At 42.8% G+C, this 20,958-nt stretch overlaps 1 protein-coding gene across 8 annotated transcripts in view; it reads left to right on the top strand.

Annotated features, from left to right (window-relative positions):
* CASK (calcium/calmodulin dependent serine protein kinase) overlaps positions 1-20,958 on the top strand; it is a 1,268,764-nt gene that overhangs the window by 1,004,526 nt on the left and 243,280 nt on the right. For all 8 annotated transcript variants that reach the window (XM_078658296.1, XM_078658298.1, XM_078658303.1 and 5 more), the window contains one exon: positions 477-545. In XM_078658296.1, coding sequence (XP_078514422.1) covers positions 477-545 — 69 coding nt within the window. The remainder of the gene's footprint in view (positions 1-476; positions 546-20,958) is intronic.

Raw genomic sequence — 20,958 nt, 5'->3', positions numbered from 1 at the left:
TGGCTGTGCCTTGCCAGTTGAGACTGTACTAAGTGAATTGCAGCTGTAGTTGAGATGTGAAAATGTGCTGTCTGTGCAAGCATCATCTAAAATACACACATCTTTCTGAAACATAAATTGATCATTATTGCACAAGTCATTTCTTAATTTCATGCTGAAAACATCACTTCAAATAATCAAATTGGAAAAACTTCATGAAAAAGTGTAGTGTTGAAATTAAATAGTGTGTAAGCATTATTAATACTTTCCTTTTGATCATCCCTTTGTATAAGAGATGCTATCCACAACCCAGTAGCTATACAATATTGCCTTTTCCGTTGTTTTTTATGTGTAGTCCTTGTATAAACTCTCTTTTATGACTATTCCTTGCATCTAAATTCAGAGTAAATATGTTATCTGCAAAGATCAGTTTTGTGCATGAGGAATTTGACTTTTCGGGTTTTTTCACGTGTAAGGCAACTTTTTTTTTCTTCTAGAGGGAAATGCGGGGGAGTATTACCTTTAAGATAGTACCAAGTTACCGCACTCAATCATCATCTTGTGAGGTAATGCATTTCATAATATTTGCAAACTTTTTCTTATCTTTGACTTTTTGTCTGCTGATGGCTGAATGTTACTGCTTTCTGGAATCTTGTTTCCGCCTCTGCTATTAGATCATGCACACCAATTTTAAAACAAAGATAACGGAACAGAAGAAGTAGGTTGCATATTCCATAATCATTTCATCAACATCTGGAACTCAGATCAGCCAATGGGTGTGTACAAGAGCAGTGAAACCCACTGTGATTGTTGGTAATGGGAAAGTGTTCATTTTTAAAAATCTCATTGTAGAAATAAATGGCGTTAACAAATAGCTTTACATGTCTCATAAGGAAGCCTTTTTATTTTCCTAAATATGTATTCTTCCATGTAATGTGAACACTTGTATGGTGTCCATCAGTTGCTTACTGATGACAGAAACAACTTGGATTTATACAAGAGAAACAAAACAATATTCATGTCGGACATATTCTGTCTTATGGCAGGTCCACAGCTTCAAATATTTCCTGATTCTAGATGGCACCTTAGCTTTCAATCTCTGTCCCAGAACAAGATGTAACCTAAGGTCCCATTAAGAACTGCACTTAACCCACTACAAATCAATGGTTTGTTGTCATGTGTGTAATTAGAAGTTTATTAATATACACTGTCTTGTTGCCATCACGAAGTACATTGTGAGTTTAGAAGTCTGGCACTCCCAGTTTTGACTATATTTTGTTTTTCCTTTGTGGTTCTTATTGAGTAATTGCAATGGCCTTAGATGTTTTTGAAGAGCAGAGATTCAGCCTCATTTTGTGCCTCAAGAAGTAGAGCCTGATCCTAGCAAACTTCTGATACAGAAGCAATTAAAATGGTACAACACTATATATGTATGTGTGTAAATGGTATTTCTATAGCATGAACCTAGCCAAAATGCACTGGAGCACTGTATATGGTCAAAGACAAGCAATGAGTTATAGGAGAGGAAGCTGGTTTGGGGGTGAGAAATGCATTGTGATGTAGTTTTCTATGCAGAGGTGAGTCTTCCTACACTTTGCTAAATTGAAGCAAAGTTGGAGCTGTCCTGTTTGATACAGCCATGTTCTTACATATCATAGGTGCATGAATGGAAACAGCTTGTGGTCTTATTTGTTCTTTACACTTCTTAGTCTGCTGTCAGATTGTGTCCTGGCTGATAGTGTGCCAAGAACCACCAGAGACTGGGCTTTGTAGAGGCACCATTACATTGAGGCAGCGCTCTAGTGTTTGCATGAGCCAAGCACATAAAATTGCAGCCATGTCACGGGTGTGTGCAGCAGGCACACCGCTGGCACGCCAAAGGTAAGCCCCTCTGTGCCAGTCTAAGTCCTACTAGCAGAAATGCTGGCTCGAATATCGAACACCTCATGTGTTTTAAATATTCTGCGGCAGAACTCTTGGCCTTAAATAAGTCCACCTGTAAATTGGTTCTATCACGGTGTACCGACTCTGTGTCATGTATTAACTGTAACACCTCCTTGCAATTTAAGTATAGTGGCACTGTGGGTGGTATTAGTACAGCGAAGTTCCATACCAAGATTACCGCAGGGCTTATTAATATCCTCTCTTTGCATAAACATGCACTTGACATTTCTTACCTTTTACCTGATCTGTAACTTGATGTCCTAATGTGACAAACTTGGATGAAAGAAGATACATCTTCAGATATTGAATTAGCGTTTCCCGAAAACTGTGTGCATGCATCATGATAGACTGGGTAAAACGGGTGGAGGGGGGCTTGCCATTGCCCATATAAACAATCTCAGATGTTCCACATTTTCACTAGACAACTTAATGGTGACAGAATTGTTGGGCTTCTGTTTATCCCCATCAGCTAGTTTGTCTTTTGCTGGTGTTCTAATATTCCGTCCCCAAGGTTACGCTCGAGAATTTGTTACATCATTTGACCAGGCAATAACTCACAACATAGTAAATTTTGCAACCTTTACAGTCCTTGGTGACTATAATCTCCATGTGAGCATTGCTGGGGATGCTTTAGCAAAATCCTTATTAGAGATCGCCTCGCTTGTCAGTGCTTTCCGCAAAGTGCCGATTTTCAGGTTTTAGGAAAGAATAGAACTCTCTAGACCAGTACTCGCTGGAGAAACCAGTAAGGATGCCATAACAGAGAACCAATGGCTGTCCACAACCGCAGATGTGTTAGCCCCAGTTAAAGCTAAAGGGGGACAGAGGCTTGCGCCATCTGCCCCTTGCTTTGCCCCTGAGGTCTCCATTGAAAGAAAGAATTGCAAAAGACTAGAAAGAGTCTGGAGACATCATCCGGATATAGATAAGCTAGCCTACAAACAGCACCAAGTAAATATCACAATAATTTCAAAGCAACAGGCAGTATCTTCTACTCTCAGAGGATAAGTGATGCTAACAACAGTCCAATAGATATTTTTAAGATTGTCTCTCATTTTATGGACCCTAAAAGACGATCTACGGCCCTTGAAGCTAATTCAACCATATGCCATAGGTTAAGTGATTTGGATTTAAAAAAACAAAATTATCAAAATATAGGCTAACTTATCATCCCCAACTTTGGATGTTCCTGGAGATGTTTTCCCCCTGACTATGGCTCCCCACCCTAAATGTACACTTTTAAAATTCATACCTCCGGAAAAGTAGCAGCTAATAATGTTTTATGAACTGTAAATTGGGCTCTCCACTAAATCCATGCCTTCTTTCTATCCTGAGACAGACCAGTGAGAGTATTTGTCCAACTTACCTCCAGCTCTTTTTCTCTTCCCTTCAGATGGGTATTGTTCCTGTTATGAGGAAAAAAGGCCAGTGTCATTCCCCTTTTGTAAAAGCCTACTTCTGACAGCACGGTCCTTTTAAACTTTTGACCCATTTCCCTCCGTCCACGGGATTCCAAAATCTTCGAATCTGATATCAACCAACAACTTTTGGAGTTTATTGAAATCATCAACCTTCTCCAACCTCCGCTGTCTGGCTTTTGTCTAAGCCATAGTAGTGAAACAGCCCTGTTAGAAATATCAGATTCCATTAAGTTGACATTGGAGCAGGCCCAGATGCTGCCTGCATCTTATTGGAACTTTTGGCAGCATTCAACACGGTTTGTCACGTCTAGCAGACATCGGACAGGGAGCAGAAGCCTTGAAATGGCTCTTCTCCTTTCTGGCTGACAGAGAACAGTTGGTATAAATGAAACCATACTGTTCTAATGCAAAACCTCGTAAGTATGGAGTGCGCCAAGGGTCAGCATTAAGCCCTACGCGGTTTAATGTTTACATGGCCTGATTGGTTTTCTAGTGGAGTCATATGGTATCAGCATTATTTCCTATGCCGATGATACCCAGCTTCTCTTTACTTAACAGGGCGTTTCAGATGGGGCTAGAGACCCTTTCTCAGCCTGTATGAAGATGGTTATCCACTGGCTGAAAATAAATCTTTTATAATACAACCAGGATAAGACAGAAATCTTCCTTTTTAGGCCACAACAGTCTCCTGGTTGGTCTGGCTGTTGGCATGGGGATGGTCCTTAGGCCCCGCCCCCCTCCCCGACTCCCCACCGCCGCCCATGAGATCTGGAAGAACTCTTGGGGTTGTAATTGATGACCAGCTTTCTTTAAAGGGCTGAATCTCCACTTTAGTAAATGTGTAGTTTGGGATATTGAAGGCCTAAAAGAAATTCCCGGCTCTCTTACCCTGGGAAGCCCAGAAAACTAGGCCTTCCTGCCTTCTTGATTCAGCGTTTGCAAGTAGTGCAGAACACGTCTCTTATTCTGTCTTTCTACACGCACTTCCACATCTTCATCTCTAAAGCATCTACACTGGTTACCAGTAAGCAAAAGAATCACCTTCAAAGCCCTACTTCTTGCTCACCGTGCCCTCAATACCTAAAAAAGAGAATCCATCTGTACTCTCCTAGCAGGACGCTCTGTTCAGGAAAAGCTTAACTGATTGCGGTCCCTCGTTCTAAAAGAATTAGACATGGGGGTCCGTCATTTTCAGTGCGTGTGAACTCTATCTGGAATTGCCTTCTTGTGCCTCTCATAAATACGCCCAATGAGCAGCTTTTCGAACAACTGAAAGCATACCTCTTTAGCCTCCAAGGTCTTCACCTCCTCTGTACGCACACTAGTGCCAGCACACTCCTGAGTAGCCATGCGCTATATAAATTCCTTCATCCACTCAGAGATGCTGAGGTTGTCTGCAAAATAGGGGAGCAAGTTGTGACTTCCTAGTAAATGATGCAGCTGGTTTTGAAGATGGTGAGAGCTGCTAAGAAGAGCCAATGGAGTTCCATCAGGAGGGCGCGGGGGTAGTGGGCGATGTGATCATATTTTTTCATACTGCTGCTTTTAGGATGCCCAGCATAGAATCAGGAAGGTTATGTAGTAGGGCATTACCACCATCTAGGTACGAGAGCATGACGGCTTGAACATCAGTTTAGAAGTATCTATATGGAAGTAACAACTTCATTCTTTAGAAGCGAGAGCTTATACCAGGTTCTCTTTATTTTCTTTTGCCAATGTGTTCCTTGAGGGTAAGGTTGGTGTCCAAGGTGAATCCAAGTGACATAGCATTCAGTGAAAGTTGGGGTTTGAAGGCGTCAGGGTCCATGTCATAGAGCCTGGTTTGTATTGTATCTTTTTTATTGTTCCTGAAAAATAACGGGAATTCTGTCTTGGTTGAGTTGAGCTTCAGGTAAGGGGGTGGAACTCCAAGAAATGTGCAAGCAGTCTTTGAGGCTATGGATCTTTCAAAGCGCTAGATTTGCAAGTAGAGTTGTGTATCATTAGCACATTTTCTAAATTTTACTGCTGTTTCCTGTGAGTAGAGCACGAGGCAGCTCCATTTAAATGTTGATGATTACAGGAGACGTGGAACCGTAGGGGAATCCACAGGTGATAGGGATCTTTTGTAACCTGGACGTGCCCATGTGAACAAACTGGTGTTGGTTGGAAAGGTAAGAGGAGAACCAGTGAAGGACATTCCCAGTGAATCCCATTTGAGACTCCTAGGTGCATATGAGGGTAGGATGGTTGACTATGTCGAAGACATCTGAGAGGGCCAGCAATATCAGGAGGGAGGGGGTCATCATCATCTGTGGTCAACAGATGATGACAGATGTGGTCATTGCTTTTGATGTGTAAAATAGCTGTGTTCATGCTGCAGTGTGATCTGAAGTCAGACTGGTAGTCGTGCAGGAGATGGTTAACATTGATGTGATCTTGGGGTTTGACATAGACTGCTTTTTCAGTGATCTTGCCCCTGAATGGTAGGTGAGTGATGGGCTGATAGCTGATGAGATCATCAATCAGGGTCTAGTGCAGGCTTATTTAGGAGTGGGATGATCTGGCTGGTCCTGAGAGCTTTAGAAAGACGACTTGAGTGATAGGTGTTGACAGTGGTAAGTAGGAGTAAGAGAGCGTCCCGAGAGGGAGTTTTGGTAAAGGACAATGGTAGACATTATCTTCAGAATATAATAAAGTAATGTAGAATTCCCATTAGAAAAGACAAAGTGGAACAAAATAGGAAAGGCCAAGATGCACAAGTAGAGGGTGTTCTAGGTTCACATTATTAAAACAATGCTTCACTCAATGAATATTTCCATGAAAATAAAATTAAGTACCTGGTGTTCAGTATGGTGACTTAATTAAGCAAAAAAGTGTACTCTCAGATCTAAGAAACATACTTCCTAGGTAATAAGAGTTATAACTCAACCCCAGCATTCTAAAAAGTCTGAATACTGCTTTATTGATGGTCAGAATCCCACTTCTAACCATGCTGTGTATCTTGTTTAGCATATGACCAGTGTCAAACAATCTACATGTTGTGTGGCTTTCTGCTGTAGATTTGCAAGTCGGTCAAAAGGGATATATTCGAATCCACATACAATTGTGTCCTCTCCAGTTCATTGTTTTGGCTGATTTCCTTGTGTCTATTTCCACACAGGTCCCTAAAGTTTTCAAAGTAGATAAACATTAAGATTAAGTCCTTGTGGTTGGTATCCGGAGCTCTTTATCGCTTTTTTCAAAGTGTTTCCACTACATAAGTATCAATGACTCCATCTCAAGATATTTTTTAAACCTTTGCAAGAAGCAATAAAGAGGCAGTATAAAAGGTTTTGAGCTTCTTAAATCTCATATATAGCTCACTCGTATTGAGCTTTCCAATGTACACAGATCATTGGTCTTTATTGACAGTGATTGGGCTAATCTGATAAGTAGCTTGGGCCTTGGTAGTAATCCTGCTGGTAAGGAGCGGAGAGAAATACTGCTACTTAAGAAGAAAAAGTAAATCTGTTTTGGCAAATATTCCTTGTTTTAATTTTCTCCAAGTTTGCTGCTTCTGTCACACTTCGTAGCTGATTTTACAGAATGACATCATTTTATAATTTTTCTCCTTGGTGTATGGAGTTGCATGTTAGAGTTCTTAGAGTTCTATCTTTCGTTATTTACAATAATCCTATTTTATTTACTAAAGACTGCTGTCCTGCTGTATACATGCACTGCTCATACAAATAGGTTTCAGTGTTTTGAAATTTGTTTCAGTTAATGATATAATAGCCCACTACCTGTAACTACTTTAAGACTAATGGCCTAGTTATTGAATCCTATATATCAATTGCAAAATCAGAAAGTGATCAGTTGTAGCCTCCAAATCGCCCAAATGGAAACTCCTCTGATGGCGAGTTTGCAGTGCACTATATCAGGCCAAGTGTTAGATCCTTACTGCGTGCATCATTGAACGAGTGTTCTCGAACTTCAAGACACTTGCATTTACTCCCAATGTTCTTTCTACTTATTGTGTTCTTGCTTTGGTGGAGGGAATCCTCTATTTTCAGTATAGAAGATGCATTTCCATTCATTCTAGCAAGTAATTTTTGGTAACAGAATATTGCACGTTGAATGGAAAGACTGCCTGCCAACCATTTCTGATCTTTTAAAGTGGCTTGCATGATACCTGGCTTTTAAAGTTTTTATATAGGAGCATCTGATTGAGACCTCTTGCCGCAAATTCCTTAACTTTTGGATTCTTCCCAGGCGCCAGTCTGTATCCGGAAATTCTTCAGCAGTATACATGCGGATGGCGTCGCATGGCTTTGTGACGACGTTGACTCCGGTCATGACATCAGTAGAGCTATACAAGTCTCCTCCGTTGCGCAGAAAATAGTTTCTTCTTTTCTGGGCTGCAACGCGGATCCAGATAAGCGTATCTCTGGCAGTTTTTCTGCCTGCTGTAACAATTTGTTTTCGTCTGAAATAGTGTGCTCTAAGCCCTCTTGGTTTAAGTCTTTTGGGTCCTGTGCTTGCAAAATGTCAGGTACTGACCCACACTATCTGTATGTGTTGCCTGGGCAAGCACCACAACGCCGACGAGTGTGACACCTGTCAGCGGTTTAAGCCGGTGGTGCTTCGGCAGCGGCGCATGAAGCTTCTGGCGGTGCAGTTGTCGCAGACTTCCAGCTCATGTCATCGGTCTTCCTCCGGGGCCAGAGGTCATTCCCGGAAGCATCGCTCTTCTCTCTGTGGTCAACTGCAATGTTCCCAGTCTCCGTCAACATCACACAGTAAGCGGCGTTACAAGAGGTCGAAGGCTCGACCCTCTATGGCATCTTCGACTCGCGATGTGGATCATGAAGGTGTCTCTCACCCTAGTGCTGAGACACCCGCTCTGGCGTCACAACTGAGCCTCCCGTTTTTCCCTGGAGCCGAGGCGACCTAGAAGCTGATGCAGAAATACTATGAAGCTCTCCATCTGGTCTCTTGGCCCTCCTCTCCCTCTGGAGCGCCTGCGGGCCCCAAGGAGGTCATAGGCGCCATAACTGCGTCATTGCCGGCGGGTTCACCCTTGGGACAGTTCCAGACTCTGAGGCACCGACGCACAGTCCTTCAGGGCCATCGATGGCGTTGGTCGACTCTGGCCGTTATGGTGCTGGTAGACTCCAAGCTGGAATCTGTGTGCACTGTAGAGTCTGCTTCGTGCGACTCCGGATATCTTCACAGATACCGGCTGAGGTCTCTCCTCCTTCCCAGGTGGGCATTGTTTATGGAGCCTTTTGTGGCTCCGGTCATTTCTGTGGAGGATCCACAAGACATGTTAGGGGAAGGTTGGGAGGAAATGACTCCCTTGGAGCAGCCAGTGACCCGTTCTGGGTTGGACAGCTGAATTGCAAAGCTAGAATGAAGCGATCAGGCTAGATTTGTCCACTGCTTCCTCTCTTTTGTCACCTCCTGGCCTTACCTCGAAAGCCAGCTCCTCTTTGGCAGAGATTTTGAGGGGAGTGGCTGATGTCTTGCATCTCACTCTGCCTACTGTGGAAAAGGATACAACCCTCTTATTGAGGTCCTTTATCCCAGCCAGTCGGGGATTGAGCTGGTGCTCACTTTTTGTGAGGCCCTTACTGACATTTTATTGGGGCATGGGCAAAACCTGAGTCAGGTGTGCCAGTGTACCGCATTATTGCCCACACATACTGTGACCCCGCTTGCATTGTTCGGGAGCCGACCCACCATAGCTTCGTAGTCCAGGCATTATGGCGTCCCCTGAGATGGAGAACCACCCTCATTCTCCCCGTGATAAGGAGTCCAGGTAACAGGATTCTTGCAGGAAGTGGAATTTTTCCACAACTAGTGCAGCTTTACGCTCCAATAATACTGTCTGCGTCCTCAGACGTTTTCTCCATACCTTGTGGGAGACTTTGGACCAACTTTTAACCTTGTTCCCTAAGGCTAACTGGGGCGAGTTGCATCAGTTAATTTCAGATGGCGGTCAGGCAGACAGACTGCTCATCAAGTGTGGAATGGATTCCACTGACTCCATTGGGCGGGCCGTGGCGGCTGCTGTGGCATTGCGCCGACACGCATGGCTCGGGCGTCTGGGTTTGCTGAAGCTATCCAGTCTGTCTTAATTAACATGCCATTTGATGGGGTTCATCATTTTGGAGCCTAAGGTGATGCAGCCCTATCCAAGTTTGAGGCTAGTCTGGGTGGGTCCAGTCCTTCCCTTTTCAATTTGCAGGGCTTGGGGGGGAGGGGGAAGGGGGGGAAAGCGGGGGGGGGGGGTACCCTGTTTGGGTTTCCCTCCTTTTTGCCTGAGTTGACTCAGTCTTCATTTTTACACCACTGATTCTATTAATGGAGCCATAGTCCGTTCTATTGCTCTTTACAAACACCCTTTGTTGTGGGAGTCGAGGTTCCTTTGGTCTGTTCAGGTCAGTGTGACCTTTGATGGTGTTAGTTTGGCAGCCGCGCGATTCAGCTTTACAACACCTCATTGCTGGTCGTCTGCAGTGTGGCCTTTTCAGGTCTTTTACTTACCTTTTATACATCCACGGTCGTGGATCTTTAAGTTGGGTAAAGGTTTATTTACTGCCTCCTCTGTTTTGGTGCCTTGTGGTGTTGAAGTTTTAAGCACTACTTCTTTTTTACTGAGAGAGTGTTTGACTCCTGATTTGACTATTTGTTTTATCTCAGGTTGGTCCTTGCACCTGCATAGCTGTTCTGTTCTTCTATTTTACTCTGATGAGCTTAGTCTCAAGAATTCAAACCATTTATGGTATACGTCTATTGGTTGGCTAATGTATAGCTTGTATGTGAACTACTTATGTAGTCTGTTTGGTTGCTATTAGATTGGTCCTTCTTGTACTATATTATATGCCCTTTAGGGGTCATTATGGTGGACTCATTGACATTATTTTTCTTCCGTGCTACCTTTCACTCTTGTATGGTTTTTATTAACCAGGGTATTTAGTGCAGTTTCAGTTCTTTTCTTGAGGAGACAGCATATGTATTATGGATGTTTCGATTTCTTAACACCATTATTGTATTGTTTGGAATACATGGGTTCGTGGCTCCCCCCTCTCTTGGAGGACATAGGTAATTCCCTTGTTCAATCTTGGAACACAGTGGTGTAAACTCAATGCTTTACACTGTCTGAGAGGCACAGCCTGAAACGGTTATGGCTGTTTTCAGTCCTGCAGTACATAGTAGATGATTTTTTAGGATAAGAAGGTCTTCGTATTATTGTCTTACGCTGTTCTTGCATATGTTTTTCTCCTTAAGGTTAGATATTACAAGTCTTTTTAAGGCATGTATCTAATTTTCTTTTTAGTACTTATCATATATATACTCCCACAGCTAGACAGCGAATCATGTCAAATGAGAGTGCATACATACACAAGGAAAAACGGGGACATGTAAACAAACATCATCGTAATAACGATTGACTAATGTAAAGTGTTTTTGTGACCACCAGTGCGGATACAGATTATTTTACGCTCTTGTAAAATGCAATTTTAAGACATGGATGTAATGTTTTAAACTAATATGGGATTTGACGTGGAAGCAAGTGAAAACAGACTGCCATGGAGTTAATGTGCTGAGTCGTGTAACTGACCACGTCACTACAAGGGTGGAACCATGTTACCATAGCAACAAGTAATGCCAAATTAGTGTTGTTAATTGAAACCCATGACATGAAGGATGTGTATATATAGCGCACAGTAAAATGGTCAGATGTTAGTGAACAAGGCGGGAGTAAGCCGCCGAAACGCGTCTGAGCAGAAACTGATTGAAAAATAAATCGTTTGAATTGAGATACACGGAGTCAGCGCCTTCTTTGATGGCAAGTGTGGTATGGTGATAATATATATATATATATATATATATATATATATGTATATATATATATACATACATACATACATACACACATACATACATACATACACACACACACACACACACCAGTGGGCTAACAATCACATTTTATTTTACGGATCACAAGTGTGATTTCATGTTCTTGCTGCTGGCAAGGGTTCAGTTTTACAGGCGGCATTATCTGAATGCCAGGTTACCTGTGGTTATGATACTTATCCAGTATTGGATCTTTCATAGATTCACATGCTTTAATCATCCCTGCCGTCTAGTTGGGAGTCTCACGGTAAAATGAAATAAATATATATAACAGAAGTAAAACATATTACAATAGGCTATAATGGACTGTACAGTCACTTTAGTAGCTCATCCTTGTCCTTTTGTAAAAAGAACCAAAGTTGAATCACAGCCAATAAGGCTCTAGCACCCTCTAGAATACTCCACACAGAGGAAAGTCCCTCAGATGTTCTACTGCACGTCATGTGACAGGGAAGTCTCCCTGAGCTCTGCTCAGTTTTTGCTACTTTTCTTGGGTTTTGTTAGTACAATGTGTCTGATACTTCTAAAAAAGGTTTATTCTTACCATGTGGCTCTTGTGGGAAAAAGAGACTGATTTTTGAAGATATCCACAAGGAGTGTATTTATTGTCTTTACACTGCTCATAAAGTCAACTTAGGACTGTAGGATTGCTTATTTGGCTGGAGAAGCTAAAATCGAAATCCTCTGTTGTGTTGGAGGATGAAGGCAGTGGTAGTTCTCAGGCGTCAGTCCAGCTGGTTAAGAAGAGGGACAGATCTGAGGAATCTCCTGAGAGACTTGGAAAGTCATCTAAAAAGTCCCTTCATGAGACTATGTACTCTACCTCTAAAAAAGGGAAGCTCACATTCTCATCTAAGGAGAAAAAAGTACCTCCAAAACACCTTAGAAAGCTGCCTTTAACCGGCCTAAAATTCAGTCAGAGTTTGTCAGAACAGCCTCGTCGTCGAAAAAGACATCGTCGACGATAAAAACCACTCCTTGGTCGACGCTTTCTTCATCTACGGAGCCATTGACGAAGCCTGTACCATTGTCGACGAAAATCTCTTCGCTGACGGCACTGGCGATGGCACCTCTGCTGACAACAGTTTCTTCCCCGTCGACCTCTCTCCTGCCGATGACATCATTGACATCGACGGTTCCTCTATCGTCAACGCCTCCTCCGTTGACGACGACCATTGCATCAATGGTTCTTCCATCAACGGCCTCGATGACGACTACAACAACATTGATGACGGTCATGTCTACTTCAACTATATCCATGTCATCTTGTTGACGCTTGTACGGAAAAGGAATTCTTTCTTCCTAGCAATTGACACCTGTATTGTCATGCAGGTTGTCTTCCACGGTCCCGTCAACGAGAGGTTATTTCCAAAACCATTCATATGTATCTCCTTTACCTCCTAGCCATTTTTTGGAGGAATCTTAAGATGATGGGCTTTTCAGTCCAGCTCGAAGCCCCTCTCAATTTCATGTAAAGTACCAAGAAGATGAAGAGGAGTATTATGAGCATTATCAACCTATGCAAAAGCCTCAAATTTTGTTACCTCGGCAAGAACCTATGGTTCAAATGTCTGTGGCATTAGTGCAGGACTTAACAGCTATGTTGCATGACTACCATACAGTTTTCCTACTGATAAACCAGCGATTAGGAGCGATGTTGCTGCTGGCCAAACACAGGGTGGCCATACACTGGGGTCCCAAACCAGCACCATCGATAAAAACGTGTCTTGCCGACGCCACGTACTGCCAAACACAATTGTCCACATACTGGGACCTAATGCCCCCAGCCAATCGCCCACACAATATCTGGGACCCATTAATGTCATATCTTCACCAATGTGACAGCACCGACTCGCATGCACCTCCCCTCGCGCATCACAGTGATCAGACCACACCAAGGCACTATGCGTAGACAAACATGGGCCAGTATATCTTAAGATGTGCAATATTTGTGCACAGAAACGTTCTGCTTCCACACGCTTTTGATCTCAACTACACCAAGAAAGCTATATGTACCATCATACGTTATATCGCCTCATATGTGTCAAACTGCCGCCTTCCGTAGGATATTATCAACTTATTGTACTGTGATATTACTAAATGTATGCCTCTGTTGGTTAGAATAAAGTTTACATTTTTTTTTAAAGTGAGGAGCAGGGCACGGATGTAACGACTGACTAGATGAATACAGTGGATTCTTGACTGACAGAGATTGAGTCCATGGTTTTGGACTCAGCAACTTTTAAGGCTTTGCTCAATCAACAGTATCCTAAAGTTGAAAGTACACTTGGGAACTCTGGATAATCTTTGGAGAGGGGCAGTCCTTTGGGTGTTGAGGGTGTTGTTCTGGCTACTTTCAGGCTCGCTGTTAGAAGAGATGGAAAAAATAGGTGGGAAATTGTTTGAACCACAGGGTGAACAAGCTCAACAAATTATGAAACATGCATACCTTCCTCCCCCTCCCCCCTCCCCCCACCCCCCTCACATCCCAGAGAAAAAGGGACAATAGCCCAGGGGGCAGCACACCTGGAAGGACAGTGATGGTGACTTCCATCTCATCAGATAGGAGGACAAGGAATCTTTGTGCAGCAGTCTGCAAAAAGACCGAAATTGGATGACAGCCCAATGCTTGTGTTTTCCACATCTAAACTCTGACACTGTGTAGGAAACATGAATTTGCTGAAGGATGATATGGTTGCCAAAGGCCTAGTTTCCCCTGTGGAATTCCCAGCAAAGCTATACGTGGACCATGGTGTAGAGCATTTTGTGTTTATACAGGTTCCCAACCCTGGTTATTGGCTGTGTCACCCTAGTTTTGTTTCGTTCTTAATGCTCGTGGTAACAGAGAATAGAGGAGCCACTAATTTCTGGGGTACTTTCTCAAGATTAGGGGTTATAGTTTAGTTGTATATTATAATGGATTGTCTTGAATTTCTTTTGTTGTATCTCTGCTTTCTTTTTCTTCCCCATTTTTACCTTTCAGCTACAGTTACCCGTGACACTGTTAACTTTGTGACATTTAATTAAGATTAGTAGGACTTCTATTCTGAGGTTAGCTTGAGCGAACTATAAGCTTAGTAAATATCTTGGTTTTAGATATATAAATATATAAGTACATTATAGAGGCAGCGACTGTTATGATCATGTCTAACTTTTCATTGAAAAAGCTATTTTTCTGCTCTTATTATTATTATTATTATTGGAATTCACACGGAAAACCTCAAGCGACTTAAATGGAATGAAACCAACAGTCAGAGTGTTCTAAAAGCAAGCAAGGACTACATAACAGGCAGTCTTGACAAAGAAGCCAACCCGATATGGAAATGGTTGCAGTTGTGCCTCCACTTGATCAACTCATATCCTGTGACTGCTCAGAGCTCAAATCGTCTGCCTCCAGTAGGGGCCGAGACCTCAGCCGCCATTAAACCACTAAAGAGAGCAAGGAACACCGCACTGAGGTTGATTTAAAAATTTCCTCGGAACAGCGCCTTCCTTGCCACATATCATCATGCCCAAAAAGCATTCAGGAGGGCAGTCTCCCAAGAGAAACAGGCTCAGGAAAACCAATACTGGATAAAATTGGTGTGGGAAAGCAAGCAAAAAAACACAAGGAAATGTTGGTCCCTTGTTAACCGCACCCACCTAAACCTGACAAACTCTGGCTCTGCAAATATCCAGGAAGCAGAATGGGTAACATATCTAACAGATCACTTCCAGGCACAAAATAACCATGATAGTTCCAGACCATCCATGGGACGCGGGACTACAGAAGACGACTCACTGGACACCTCTTTGGATACAAATCAGGGACTTACCCCTGTATACGCATTAACAGAGGAACAAGTCACCAAAGTAGTGACACAAGGGAGACAAGATGGAGCACCAGGCCCAAATGGCCTGCCACAAAGGCTATTTAAATCGGACATTCCTGTTTGGTCCATGGTGTTACTGAATCTTTTTAACTTCACCTTGCGAACAATGACAATCCCGGACTCATGGTGGGGCGCAATAATTCATCCCATCTACAAATCCGGCTCACGAGCTATGCCCAACAACTATAGACTAATTGCCCTACTGGACATAGAGGCAAAACATTTTGCGGGACTCATTCTGGAGGATCTAAGGCAATGGGCAAAGGACCACAATCTGATTCCTCTAAACCAGACAGGGTTCGTTGCCAACTCAGGAACTATGACAAATTTACTGGCAGTTTCCACCATAATCGACAAAGCTTTATCAACAAACAGGATGGTCTTCTGCTGCTTTGTCGATTTTAAAGCAGCGTTCGATAGAGTGCCCAGAGCGGCCCTTTGGAAAAAACTGACTCAGTGGGGCATTCCAAATTAAGTATTGAACCCAATTATTCAACTCTACTCTGATACATGGGTCCGAGTGAAGCTAGGGTCCGGCTCACATCTCTCGCGAAAAATCATGACTTCACGCGGTGTCAAGCAGGGTTGCGTGCTGGCCCCACTCCTCTTTAACCTATTTATAGCCGACCTGTCAAGCACTCTAGACAAGGTAAATAGCCATCCACCCAAAATAGGAGGTGCGGCATTATGTAACCTTTTATACGCCGACGATTTGGCCTTGTTCAGCCTCACTAGAGTAGGGTTACAAAGGCTCCTTGCTGAATTATCACAATACACGTCTGACAACCAGCTAGAAATCAACATGGGGAAAACCCTGATAGTCCCATTTGGCAAGAAACACCATAGTGGCGGTGGCTGGTCAATTAACAATACAAGCCTTTCAATTGGCCAGTCATATAAATATTTAGGCATCCATCTGGACGCAAGGGGCAGCTTCTCAAAGCAAAGCAGTGCGATTGAAGCTAAAACTACGGCTTTAGTGGTATCCTTAGCCAAGTTATCAAAGAAACTTTCAGGCCCAACCTTTGCCCCTTTATTAGAAGTTCTCAGAGCAAAAATCGGGCCAATGCTTTCTTATGGCATAGAGACCTTTAAAGGCAAAATGAATACCGCCCTTAACAAATATACAACTAAAATCTACAGGAAGGTACTTCATTTACCGAGTGTTGCCTCCCCTGCTCAGATCAGACTAGAACTGGGATTAACCAACTATGAAGCCTCTAACGTCGGTACTTACCTTAAGCTATGTCACAAATTAAGACAGGCCGAACCAGGCACGCTAGAATCCCTAATATGGAAAGAAATAAACGAGACCAATCCAGGGGGAACATTCGGGTGCCTTTTGAATGATTACATTCATCAAATGTCAGCTGCCGATCTCTGGGCCCTCAACCCCAGTCAGACTGTCTTTAAAACCATAATCAAAAAAAGCGTAAGACTGAAATCTCTGGCTTCAGACAAAGCTCTTGTCACGAAACGCAGTCACTCCTGGGCGGTAGTTAATTCCTACAAACGATTGACCCCTGCGGCCTACCTCTCCACGACATTTGCACTTTATCTAAAGCGCTGTCTGATTGCCCTAAGATTGGTAGATTGGCGCTTTCTCCAACATCTTCCCACCTGGCGTCGCAAGAAGGAAGACACAACATGCAGAGGATGCGGGTCAGCAACAGAAACAATCTTGCACGTGCTCTGCATCTGTCCCTCATTCAATCTCCAACGCCGATGCCTGCTCAAGCCAGAATGGAACAGGCTTGGTATTCGGACCTGCAGGCACGCCATTATCGCTGCTCTGTCTCCAGATAACATTGTTCTAAATATAAACTTGTCCAAATTTATTCAGCACGCTTATCGCAATCTAGATAAAATGGATATTTCTGAGGCCATATAGCTGATTGCTAAGACGGAACCTGCTCTTTAATAGACCTTGCAATAACGGGGAGAGTTAATTTACAAATTGAAAGGTTTTTTAACTAACATACTTATGGTACATTTTATTCTTTTATTATCTTTTATCTATAAATCTGTACACAATGTTGTTTGTGCAATCTTTTAAAGATATGTTTTTTATATCTAAATAAAGAATTTACTACTACTACTCCTATTAACTTTGCTGATATTTGAGCATTCTGCACCCAACTTCCAAAAATAAAAACGAGGTTTGGGTTTAGCATGCAAGTTTTGTGTTGATTAGTCAAGCAGGGTTCAAAATAAAGGGGCAGAAGATCAAAGAAATGAGATTCCCCTTATAAATGCTAATTGGATCCATCATTCTTTGATACAGAAAAAACAATTTAACAGAATAATGTTACACTTGGCTCAAAAATAGAACTTTACTCAAGGAAGTGCTTTTGCTTGGTTTGGTGTAAAGCTCATACAGTAGTTTTGGAAAAATTAGTGTTAGAAAAGTGGTTTTGTAGGCCTGAACTTTAGGAGAACTATCAATCAAGATAGAGCTATCTTGGCCATTAGTCTGCTGATGGTCTGCGAGCCAGGGCTTGGAAACCCAATTTATTTTTTTCAAAAAAGCAAATCTGACTAGACCTTGTTTTTTTTGTTGTCCTCTATTTTGGTTCTGTGAATTCAAAGCTGGATTCATGGATCCAAAACTTACTGACTTAACTTGAGGGTATGTGTTGAAGAAAAATGTTGCAACCACCATTACAGGACATGGGAACCCCCTGGCTTGTGGGTGGGGTTGTCAAATGTCTGAAGGCAGTGCTCAGTTTCGGTTGTATGCAAGGCCTATGCACAGGCCACGCCCTGCAGGCAAACCCCACTGCCCATGGTCGGATATCAAATGCAGGATTGTCTGACTCGCAGAATCACAAGGTGGTACAGAAACAGGCTATCTGTTGATGGGTAGTGCAGTGCATTGCATTTAGGATCTGCTATGATTTGACTAAGAAGCAGCTTCTAGAAGGCCGAAGAGCTCACTCTATCAGAACCAAGGCAGCCACAAAAGCATTGCTGCCTGTAGTGCCTTTCCTGGATATCTATCAGGTGGCTACACTTGTATCCATGGACACATTCATGAAACCCTACTTCCTCAACAGTCCGTTTTGTCCAGCTGGACATTTTCCTGCTTTGTTCTCCGTAGCCTGAGCCATTTCACAGACCCACCACTGTGAGAGGTGCTGCTTTGATATCTATTCACAAGATGAGGTATCTGCAGCTAAAAGTATCCATCAGAAGAACAAGATACTTTGCTTTCCATAGCGCTCTTTCTGGTGGATACTCTGTCGAACCACAGCTACCTCAACACTCTCCCATCTTCCTAGTCTGTGTATGACCTCTTCAATTAAAGCATTCCCAATCTAGAAATCTACACACTGATTCCTTCAATTTATGGATGTGTTTCACATCTGAGAGTGCGGAAACTGATGTCAACATGCGTTGGAGGCCCTTATGTGCGGTTTCATTCATCACTTCAGAAGTTGAACTGTGTCAACTCGAAGTTGTACGTTGCCACCTACCGGCACACAGTAGCACGGCTTTTGAGTTTTTCGGATCCAGTCTGGCTTGGGGAAATTAGCAAGGTGAGGAACCTGTGGTTAGATACAGCATTCACTGGAAAGAGTGTTACCGACCATAAGTAGCTTGTTCTTCAAACTTTTTTCCCTGTTATGTTATGTGTATTTGTAAAGCGCCCTATCACCCTCGAGCATGGCCTGGTCCTACACTAATTCCACCGAACAATTCATGGAGAAATTTCCATAGGACAAATCCCCAAGTCCACAAGAATTTTACAAAAGAAGAGTAATCCAAAATGTGGTGCAGACACTGCTTGGTCCTAATGTGCGATTAACTGGAGGCTCTAGAAAGAGGCTCTTAATAGGCATGTAGCAGTTGGCAAGCTGTATTTGAGGTGGATCCATTTTTTAGTGTTTCTATGAATCAAATAGTATTTAGTACAAAGCATTCAAGTCTGACAGAAGTAGTGGTAATTATTCAGGTCAACTAAACAAGTTCTTTTTTTCAAATGTCTTCAAAGAATTTGTAACTGAACTAGTGTAGGCAAGAAATTTCAGTTCCTATCTCTACTTAAGCCTCCTTCTTTGGAAAATGCAGGATCAGAAAGCAGTCTTCCACCACCTGCATCCTTGTCTGGTTCCAGTAGATTAGAATATGTTGAAACCGCAGCAGGAAATTAAGGAGGTGGTTAGGGCGAGGGGACTCCTGGTGCGTACACTGTGAAAGTGAAAGGAGGAGTAATACAGCTACTAATGTTACATATAACTGGTCACACTAGTGCAGTGCCTAAATAATGTGTTTTGTTCTACCTGTGTGCATCTTAAGTGCTATATAGAGCTGAGAAAGGGCACTTACTTGGATCAGGAGATGGAAGAATGGTTGTGACTGCTAGGGATTACTAAGTGCTGAGATCAGCCATACCAGTCTTGAATTCGCCTACTGATGTTTCCTAGTCCACAGTTCTTAAGTTGTGCTACAAGTATTCATACAACAGGAGTTTCAAGGCCAAGAAATGCCTCAACTGATGTGAGCGAGGAAAGAATGCGGTTCCACTATGCTAATTTTTTAATGCTCTGTTATGTATAATGTAAACACATAAGGATGGCAGGATAGCACAAATAGCCATCGGAAGCAAGCGTTCGAACATCAATTACAAATATTCTTCACTGTTCAAAGTGGCATCCTGCTTGGTTCCAGAAGAGGAGGTTAAGTTCTTATGAGTCTTGTATCCTGCAAGTCTTCTCTGCTGTGGCCCTCACATTATTGTTGATCGTCAAGTTCTGGTAATCTCATGTGCTCCACAGTTGCATCAGTGTGGACTATTACATAACACAACATACCCCACATAATTTGTAGCATGGCACAGTGACCCTATTAATGACCCAGTGATTTAACGTTAAGGTGGAAAGAACACCTTCACCAATCAGATGCATGGGATATTGCAGCTGCTCTTGCATAATTCTGTAGCAGGGTTGAGTGTGTGTGTGTGTGTGTGTGTGTGTGTGTGAGGGTGGTGAGATGAAGTCCTGACAAAGAAATATGAAATGCAGGTATGCTCTGTATGTGGATTGTAAGTTCTAGTGGCACATTCACTGTATTGCAGATTCCACATCTCATAAAATATCATCTTCAGCTTGATTTACTTATTAAACAAATGTAGATTTTTATTTGTCAGAATGTACCCAAAAAGTTAAATAGTAACAAAAATGCAGTCATCTGAACGCATTAAAACATACATTGCCTAACCTATGTGTATGCCTTTCCAAAATATGACCTACAGATTCCAATGAGGAAGCAGTTTCCTTCATTGAAGCCCACTCCAGCAATAGCCTGCATGTCCGAGGAGGATCCCCAGACTCGATGTGTAGACCCAAAGGACACTGACTCAGACAGTTCATACAAGACCCATATGACAAGCCCTTTGGAAGGATTACATAGTTGACACCCCCAGATTATCCCGAACCTTATGCTATGCCTGTGAATTTATAGAGCGCATAGTGACCCGAAGGCATCCCAGCGCTAACGGAGAAAGAACTGTTCCATTTAGGCCAGAGGTACGAAGGATCAATTTTTGAAAAGCCAGGTCTTGAGAGAGTTTTGAAAACTCAGCTCATTGTTCATGGACCGAATGGCCAATGGGAGGGCATTCCTGCACTTGCCCATATTAACGCGAAAAGATCTTCCTCCACTTCTAGCGCTTTTGGTAGTGGGGATAGAAAATAAGTATACATTGGTTGATCTAAGAAGCCTTTTGGCAGCGTAGTGGGTAACCAATTAAAGCACAATGTGAGGGCCATGTACATAGAAGGCTCTGTGTATTGTGCACAAGGATTTAAATTAAATCCTTTGGAGGCAGGTAGCCATTGAAGATCAATCAAACC

The sequence above is a fragment of the Lissotriton helveticus genome, chromosome 8 (genome assembly GCF_964261635.1).
Source record: "Lissotriton helveticus chromosome 8, aLisHel1.1, whole genome shotgun sequence".
Taxonomy (NCBI): domain Eukaryota; kingdom Metazoa; phylum Chordata; class Amphibia; order Caudata; family Salamandridae; genus Lissotriton; species Lissotriton helveticus.
This window is presented reverse-complemented; position numbering and strand designations above follow the sequence as displayed.